We start from the raw sequence: 9,351 nt of genomic DNA, 5'->3' as shown, positions 1-9,351 counted from the left end.
CCTAAAAAAATATTATTATTAATAATAATTTTTTTAAAAATCACAAGGCTTGTCCGTGGTCCTCCATCTCCTCTAAATGTATAATACAAGCAATCGGTAGTTAATATTTTATTTTAAAGTCTCAAAATAAATTACTATATTAGCCTATCTACATTTGAAAACTGTGTATGACTATAAGTGTGCATAATATTATGGTTGTTGTGTGTAAGAAAATATGACTCAGTCGTTAAGAATGAATTTAAATAACCAAAAATTGCTGCTCTGTACTGTGCTTTGGGTCGCTCTCTGCATTATCCTTTCTACACTCACTGGCCACTTCTTTAGGTCCACCCGTTCAGATAAATATATATCTAATCAGCCAACAACATGGAAACAATTCAGTACATTTAGGCATGTAGACATGATCAAGACAACCTGCGAAATTTCAAACTGAGCATCAGAATTTGAAAGAAAGGTGAAATTAAGTGACTTTGAATGTGGCACGCTGTCTGAGTATTTCTAAAATTACTGATTTTGTCCACAAAACAATCTGTAGGGTTTATAGAGAATGGTCCAAAAAGAGAAAACATCCACTAGCAGTGGAGTAGCAGTTCTTTGGTTGAAAATGCTTTGCTGATACCTTCTGATAGGAAGACATCATTAAGGTATGTAGAAGAGCATGTCTGAATGCACAACACATTTTACATTAAGGAATATTAATATGAAATTGTTACACAGTTGGTAACACAGGTTTTTACGGTGGTTGAGCTTTTGCCCGTCTTTACTGATAAACTCTGCCTCTCTAAGAATCTCATTTCATATCCAGTCATGTTACTGACTTATTGCCGGTTACCTAATTAGTTGCACAGTGTTCTTCCAGCTATTTCTTTTTAGTATGACTTGCTTTTCAAGCTTGTTATTGCAGTTTTTTTTTTTACTCAGTTTAAAAATTTGCCATGTTTTTATATGACATATACCATGTCACAGGGGGAAAGGCAGTGAATACCCTAGACAGGTTTACAGTCTACTGCAGTGTAAATACAGAGAAACAGATGTCCATCCACACATATGGCCAACTTAGAATCACCAGGGAACCTGACCCTATGCATGTGCTTCTTACTGTGAAGCAGCAGTGCTAACCAATGATGTTCTGCCACATGCAAGGCATTGCAACCACCCATCTCAGCACTGCCAATATTAACTCTGTATTGCCCATAGTTGATCAGTTGTGCATTATCATGACTTACTAACCTGCTTGCAAGAAAACAAACAAGGAGACAATTCACATTTTAAAAAGAAGGTCAGAGCAGTCACAAAGAATTCAAGACAGGCCTAAAATATTAGTTTTTACATCACAAGGCAAATGCATATATATATAAAACAGGCAGCATTAAATGTATTAAAAAGAAACTAACCGGCTATACAGCTAGCAGTAGGTTACCAATCCAAAATGCTTGTTGTTTCCATACCACACCTTACTTATCCCATAAGTTGGCCACGACTGATATGACGCTTCTGTTTCTACTCCGTTTTTTCTTTTTTTCTGTTCAGCTTTTATATATATATATATATATATATATATATATATATATATATATATATATATATATATATATATATATATATATATATATATATATATATATATATATATATATATATCTCGCCGGTCTGATTTTGACATTTCCGTGCGCTCGGGGGCCCCCTGCTGGTTGGTGTGGTAATTTCGCCAAAGCGATATAGGAACCTGTAGCCACTAGATGGCAGCAGATTTCTTTCCTCATATATCTATAATTGACATCATCTGTTCTGATCGGGAGCTCTAATCCGTCACACTAGGCACCTTTTCCGTTAAAGATTCAGGTAACGTCCTCCCCAAAAACATATGTCTGTTGTGAATTTGTGGTCACTCCTATTACGAATGAACTCTCTGAACTCAGGAAAATCTGCAAAGTCTAGTCTAAGGGGGTTTTGGACGTGAGGAAGGTGAATGTTTTCACTTTCAGGATTAATATTGCGCAATAAGGTAGAAGTTGTCATAAAGTTAAACTTATGCAACTCATGCATAAGTTTAACCGAGGGACATCAGATGCTTTGTGTCAGCAGAGATGCCCAACACTGTTTGGACAATCCTGTTATCCGTTGCACGTATTTGCTTTCAAAAGGGGAACTGATTATGAAAGTAAAACGCTCCTCCTCTTTTAAATATTAACTCAGCTATCCCGCCAGTCCCTTTGGACTGGACACCGTGTGGGTCAGAGAGCTGGAGCACCCTGAGCACAATGGAGAAATCAACAAGCAGACAGAGCAGGAAAAAAGTTGTAGCAGTGGTGGGAGGTGGTTTGGTAAGACAAGAAACTCAAAGTGAAGTATTATTAATGTGCTTTTTTTTCACGCCGTGTGGCCTTTGACTTTCACACTTTAGAAAGTGTATTTGCATTTTAAAGGCTTCATTTAAGGGGAAAGATTGTTTAGCAGTGGGTATATGCAGCTTACATATTAATATTGTTACTTGTTTGACCATAAGATAATTATGTATACAAGACCATGCAGAATGGGATTGCACAAAGTTTCTACAATCTATCCTTTAGGTTGGGGCACTGAATGCCTGCTTCTTTGCAAAAAGAGGCTTTGATGTGGAACTCTTTGAAAGTCGGGAAGGTAGCAGTCAAAGCATGTTTTTCCTTTAAACTTTGGTTTTCTCTGTAATTGCTATCATCACACACTACTCTCTGACAAATATACCCACACACTAAAGAACATTACACGAACGTGTAAAACCTGTGCATGTGGTCTCTGGTCAGATATCCGACGTGCTAAGATTGTGAAGGGGAGAAGCATCAACCTGGCCTTGTCTCATCGAGGCCGGCAAGCACTGAAACATGTTGGACTGGAGGAGAAGGTATGCCGATTTATTCACTGTTTAAGTAGTAAAGCAGAGGTAAGGCAAAGTTTACAGGAGGGGGGCTTGGTGACCCCCTGCCACAACTCCCCACCCCTCCCACTTGTTTATTGGACCAAATGAAAGACCAAAGTGCATGGAGGCAAACCTCCTTTTGATTTCTAGCAACAAAATAGCATGAAGCCATTCCCCGGGAAATCTCCCACTCTCCTATTTTTCTTTCTTTTTTTTTGCTTGAGTCCACTCAGGATGCTTTATAATAGCATCTAAGGTCACTGGCCCTTTTTTTGGTGCTCCAAATTTGCTGCGCTGATCACGTCATGAGCGAACTCTGCATCAGTCCCTTATTTTTACACATGCATGACTTTTCAGGTTGACAGAATAAGGCCCGCTCCGCCACATTTTCACATATACTATAAAGGGCAGACACTGAGTCACAAGCTGGCTGTCCATAGATTGCCCTTGTTTAACTTTTGTGCAGAAATGTCTGCCGTTATTTATCCCCAATGGTCCAGTTTTAACATTTAAGATGTTCTGCAATTTTTTTCTTTCTTAGATTGTTGCCAAAGGAATCCCGATGCATGCAAGAATGATCCATTCGCTGAATGGGAAACAGTCCCCAATCCCTTATGGCAGGAAAGGCCAGGTAAGCCTTACCAAGTGCATGACTGCTGTCAGATAGTACAGAATTTTCTAATTCTGTGATGTCTCACACTTACACAAAACCAAAAAGTCTAAATGAACCAGATTACACTGTGAAGACTGATTAATGAGCAGAAAATATGTTACTTATATGATATGCTGCTCATTACTGTTTCTTTTTGAGGGCTGTTTAACTGACTGCACATCCATTTTCTATCATTAGTTTGCTGAAAAATAATGTTACATAATAGTCTGTTTTTTGCTAAACATACTGTAAGAATTGCCTCATGTGTACAGATACAGCCTGCAGATGAATAATTTACTTTGCTTGCTAAATCTCCCCTGTGTTAAAACGCGTACCCCCCCCCCCCCCCCCCCCCCCCCACACACACACACACACACACACACACTGGTAGTTGTTTGGTGAAGTAACACAAGAATTCACCAAAGGATGACAACTACAAGTGACAGGCTGTGCAGTGAGACTTGAGTTTTTGTCACACGACAGTATAGAGTTTGTTTGCCTTTACAGACTGCAGACTTTTAGGGTGTTTGGAAGCTGTTGTTCGATTAGAGTGCTGACAGTATGGTGAGGATTCTTCACCTCGTGGTTGGGGAAAAAAAACAAAATTATACAGTGAAGATAGTGAAAGCAGAGGCAGGCATTCTAAACCCTAGAGACTTCCTGTTTCCATATGAAAATGAGCAGAGTTGATAAGCTGTACCTGTACAATTGCACTACATTACAGATTGTTCTCCTTTCAGTACATCCTGTCGGTAGACCGAGCCAATTTGAACAAAGAGCTGCTAACAGGTAAGAACATAAATAGTGTCTCTGGAAGTGAGATGACATTACCAAGCAACTGTCACACCAAAATGGAATTTTTATCAGCCAAACGCTGAGTCTTTGTTACAAGGAAATGAGTCAAAATGTTTTTTGTTTTTTTTTTGGCATAGGTTTTCCTTCTTTCCGACATACAGCCTATATGGGCAGTTTAACTTGTTGGGGTTCAAATAATACAGGGGTGTCAAACATAAGGCCCGAGGGCCAGAATCGACACCACAAAAGACTCCAATCCAGTCGACTGGATGACTTGGATGGGACAAACTTTGGACTTTTAATAGCATTTTCATAAGTTTTACAGCCGTTCCTCATGATCAATTGCTCCCTTGTAGCTATTAACACAACGTCAAAGTGATTAATTGATAAATAATTAAATGAAAATAAATTACTGGAGGAAAAAAAGGGACATTCTTTCTGAATTTAAGCCCAGTCATACTGACACATTTTTCAGTTATTACAGCAGCACTTTTTCATCATGTATTTATGCCTCTCAGGGATTTAATGTGTACTTAATCTTTTCTACAATGACAGAAAGGCGTGTTTCACCGGTCCACCCCACTTAAGATCAAAGTGGGCTGCATGCAACCTACGATGTAAAATGAGGCACTGAAATAAGACATAAATGTTACAATGACATGTTTGCCACACCTGACCTGCAAATCCCAAAAGACACAAAAATTTCAGATCAAACTTAAAGTAGAGCACATGAATTAATCAGCATTTAACAAGAGTCCCAACTATATGTCTTGTCATTAAGTGCTTTGTGCTGGCTAATGAGCTTTGATGATGAAAAGTGATGCAGAAATAAACAAGTGGATTCGTTCATGTTAAAGGATACTCTCTTTCAGCAGTTGTCCTAATTTTGTTTGATTGTTATTGAGCTGAGCCTCGACCACCGCAGATGCCCGCTGTGCAGTAGCTTTATGCACGCCTTCGAACCGGCTGAGTGCGTCACGTGACGTCAGAGGATATGTTAGTGTTTCAGCTAAAAAGGATTTTGCCTAATATTTAATGAAGAGCCTCAGTGTACGTTTGGAGATAATGTGCGACAGCATGGGTCTACATTTAATTAGATTGCCTGCTCGTGCTGAAAGAGAGGCTGATTACAAAGCCGTCACTCTTATCAGGGTCCATCCAGGCTTCTGGAGCGAACGCCGAGATAAAGAGATTTTGGAAAGTGTGACAGCCTAAACATAGGTTTTCATAAAACCACTGTCAGCTGTGCTGTGTTGTTCATGAGATTCGTCCTAATTGCCATGAGGCCGTATTCCCTCAGTGGCTGAACATTTCCTGATTGTTTTAATGAAGTATAGAGTGGTCATATTAAACTGATGCTGTTGTGTCATGCTTGCATCAGTGCTAAAAAAACAGTTTTTGTAACATTTTTCCCCTCACAGCGGCAGAGACATATCCAAACACAAAGATGAACTTCGACCACAAACTGCAGGACTGGAATGCTGAAACGGGCCTGATGACCTTTGCCAGGTAAACAGTCACTAATCTTATACATGCCACATGCAGACAGTCACCTAAGGAGAGGGTCTGCACTTTGGGATTCTTTGTTTTAACTCTGGATTTATTGACTATGGGCCTGTACATGTTAAACGCCTAAGGCTGGAGTTGGTGAAAAACAAGCTGTACTTGAAACCTTGTGGTGGGACTTTCTAGTTGCTCTGTAACTGGTTCTGCTTGAAGTAAATGTGACAACTCAATTAACACTGAAAGACCTCTGGGTGTCATAATCCGAGTGAGTGTCTGCTGTTTTGGTGTGTGTTGGCTGCCTGTCAGCTACTCCTAAGTTTAGTTTTGCCGTTCGTGAAACAATACTCAACTCACCTGCAGCTCGCTTTGCACGTCCTCTGCCACTACTGTGGCTGCACAATCATCGTTGGCTATCTGCCATCACTCATCCACTCAGGCTACATGCTACAGCCGCATCCACGTCACCTGCCTGCCATTGTCAATCACTGGGAATAAGGATTGGATCAACCACCTCTCTCATCCCGCTTCGCAGCCAGGACACTCCCTTCAAAGAGTTAATTTCCCTTCAGCTGAAAAGTAAGCCATTGCTCCTAACTCACTTTTAGCCAGTGGTCCACATGTCAGAGACTCGCATTACATTTTCCTTGTTTCCAGTTTTGTTTCCCTGTGTTCAATAAAGCACTGTCAACTGCTCGTCAGTTGTCTCTAGTGTCTGTTTTTGGGTCCACTCCGACGTATCGGCCTTCTGTCCACTGACAGTACAGAATGGCCTAAAAGAATCAACCCAGCAGATCTAATTCTGACCACAATATCCAAACAAGTTGCCATTATCGGTTGGCCTGAGTGGGCCTCCAGTTTCTGTGATGTAAACCCATGACAAGGAGGGGGAGATTCTTTCTGCAGTTCAGGGGCTCTGTTCTGAGGTCACACCTGCTGCTCACCAGCCTCCAGCCTTCAAGAGCTAAAGAAAACTTTTGCTCATTCAGCCTCTGAGGGAAGAAATTAATAAATCTGTGTCGAGCTAAGCGTAGTGTGGCCGAATTTGTTGTCGATTTTTGCACAGGAGCCCTTTGCACGCCTTATACGATCAAATGAATCATCAACTGGCATCACGGGACAAGCCTGGTTCGTTTGAGGATTTAGTCTCTCTTTCTCTCTCTCGATTGATAATCATCTGAGGGAGAGAGGCTGAACAAGACCATTAATCTCATAAAACAATGTTCCAATCCTTCCCTGTGTCCATTTTGCCATCTCTGGAAAAAACATCCACCATAAGCTCCACCATCCACCTCTCTCTCCTCCTTATCCTCCACCCGAACCTATGCAGATCGGGCGATCTTGGCTCACTTAGGAGGAAAGAGAGAGGTGCTTTTATGCCCGTGAATGTTTCTATTATGGGAATCCAGATCATTTTCTTGCTGCATTCCTTCTTCGGCCAAAAAATTACCCACCCCCGTAATTTCAGGGATACAGGTGGAAGGCTCGTCGATTACTTCCAAACCCTGTCTCCCGCTACCAGTCACCCTTCGCTTCAACCAGGTCTCCAGTTCCCTCCATACTCTTATAGATTTTGGTGCTGAACAAAACCTCATCGATCTTGAGTTAGTCAAGCAGTTGGACCTCCCACTCATCCCCCCCTACCGGCCACTGGACTAAACAGCCAAGTTTTTGCTCACATTCACACCAAACCAAGCCCATTTGTTTATTCTCCTCCGGAAATCATTGGGAATCCATTTCATTATTCAAATTCGCTTCACCCGACACCTCTTTGATCCTCGGCTATTCATGGTTGGAAAAGAAAAATTATCATTGATTGGGCCGGCAATAAAGTAGCTTTTTGGAGTCTCTTCTGTTTGGCAGATTGCTTACAATCGGCCCTACCTACCGGTTCCTTTGACTCATTGCCACCTGCCAACCAACCATCGGTGCTATCCTCTGCTCTGAAGGAGTACCATAACCTACAGGAAGTAAAGATAAAGCTGTGTCTCCTCCTCCCCACAGGCCCTGTGATTGTGCCATTGACCCCCACTCCCTCAGTTTCATGATCCAAGTGAGTTTCTGCTGTTTTTTTTTTTTTTTGCCATGCTGATTCCAGCATCCACACATTGGGGTGGAGGTTCATTTCTACACCTGTGGTCCATCAGTGGCAATCAGCAGACTGGCTAATTTAAGACCAGCTCAGCCTTCCACTCATTGCCTGTCTGTCAGCTACTCCTATGTTTAGTTTTGCCGTTCCTGGAACAATACTCAACTCACCTGCAGCTCGCTTTGCACATCCTCTGCCACTACTGTGGCTGCACAATCATTGCTGGCTATCTGCCATCACTCAGTCTACACGCTACGGCAGCATCCACGTCACCTGCCTGTCCTTGTGAATTACTGGAAATAAAGGATTGGATCAACCACCTCTCTCATCCCGCTTCTCAGCTGGGACACTCCCTCCCTCCACGGAGCTCATTTCACTTCACCTGCATTTCACGTCAGAGACTCATGCTACATTTTCCTCAACTCACCTGCAGCAGTTTCCCTGTGTTCAATAAAGCACTGTTAACTGCTAGTCAGTTGTCTCTTCAGTCTGCTTTTGGGTCCACTTCCACATATCTGCCTATTGGCCTCTGACACAGAATCTTTTTAGACATGATCAACATATCCATGCCGTAAAATATTAACACAGGATGCACGAGCACAAACTCCGCTCAGTCTGATCAGAGGGTCCTAAATTGAAAGGAGCCTTATCTATAATGTGTTTAACAACAACAACAACAAACATTTGATGTGTATGCTGCCCTATCTGCTTGAATGAGTCACTGTGAAGTTACTGCACTTAAAAAAACCCCACTTTGATTAAAAGAAGTCTTTTGTAGGCTTCAAATGCCACCCAGTCTCACACACCTTATGCATCCAGGGCACGTCTCTCCTGTTCTGCTGTGGCTGAACTGCAGCAGGATGTATTTGCTCTCTCAAGTGTATATAATTTAAAGCACACGAATAATCTGCTGGTCCTGTCTGTAGTTGCATCATTCCATACTAGGTGGGAAATGTACAACAGAAAGCCATCGGCATGAAATGCGTAAATGCAGATGACCTCTAGTCACAGAGTGTGACTCCCTTAAATCCATGCAGTGCTGCAAATGTAAATTAAAAACAATCTGAAGCCAGACTCTCATCATTACAAAACCAGATGCTGTTAGATTTACTATGCACTGTGTAGCTGACGCTGAAATGTTTGTGTGGGTTGCCATGACAACACCAAAGTGAATCTGAGATCGTTATTGTTTTCTATTTGTTTTCTTTATTTGCTTCTCATGCTTGTGTACATTTGCAGTAGGAAAGGTAATCTATGAATCCAGTGATATATCCTGCTTATAAGAAATGTTTCTGTTAAAATATTATTGTGAAGTAGTCACTTCCTGTGAGTTGCGGGAACCGGAAGTTGTGCGCGGGAGAGACAAGACAGAACGGTAACACGGCGGACTTTTCGGAATATACAACTTTTCTACTG

At 41.6% G+C, this 9,351-nt stretch overlaps 1 protein-coding gene across 1 annotated transcript in view; it reads left to right on the top strand.

Moving 5' to 3' along the window:
- Window positions 1-2,223: 2,223 nt before the first annotated feature.
- Window positions 2,224-9,351, top strand: part of kmo (kynurenine 3-monooxygenase) — a 36,369-nt gene continuing 29,241 nt past the window's right edge. The window contains exons 1-6 of the mRNA XM_085368899.1: window positions 2,224-2,324; window positions 2,571-2,640; window positions 2,784-2,881; window positions 3,438-3,527; window positions 4,289-4,337; window positions 5,765-5,852. Of these exons, the coding sequence (XP_085225025.1) occupies window positions 2,262-2,324; window positions 2,571-2,640; window positions 2,784-2,881; window positions 3,438-3,527; window positions 4,289-4,337; window positions 5,765-5,852 (458 nt within the window). The 5' untranslated portion in view covers window positions 2,224-2,261. The remainder of the gene's footprint in view (window positions 2,325-2,570; window positions 2,641-2,783; window positions 2,882-3,437; window positions 3,528-4,288; window positions 4,338-5,764; window positions 5,853-9,351) is intronic.

The sequence above is a fragment of the Diplotaxodon limnothrissa genome, linkage group LG13 (assembly GCF_057381915.1).
Source record: "Diplotaxodon limnothrissa isolate DT_005_m linkage group LG13, D_limnothrissa_male_GT1.1, whole genome shotgun sequence".
NCBI classification, from domain to species: domain Eukaryota; kingdom Metazoa; phylum Chordata; class Actinopteri; order Cichliformes; family Cichlidae; genus Diplotaxodon; species Diplotaxodon limnothrissa.
The sequence above is the reverse complement of the archived record's forward strand: the minus strand, read 5'-3'. Positions and strand labels throughout refer to the sequence as shown.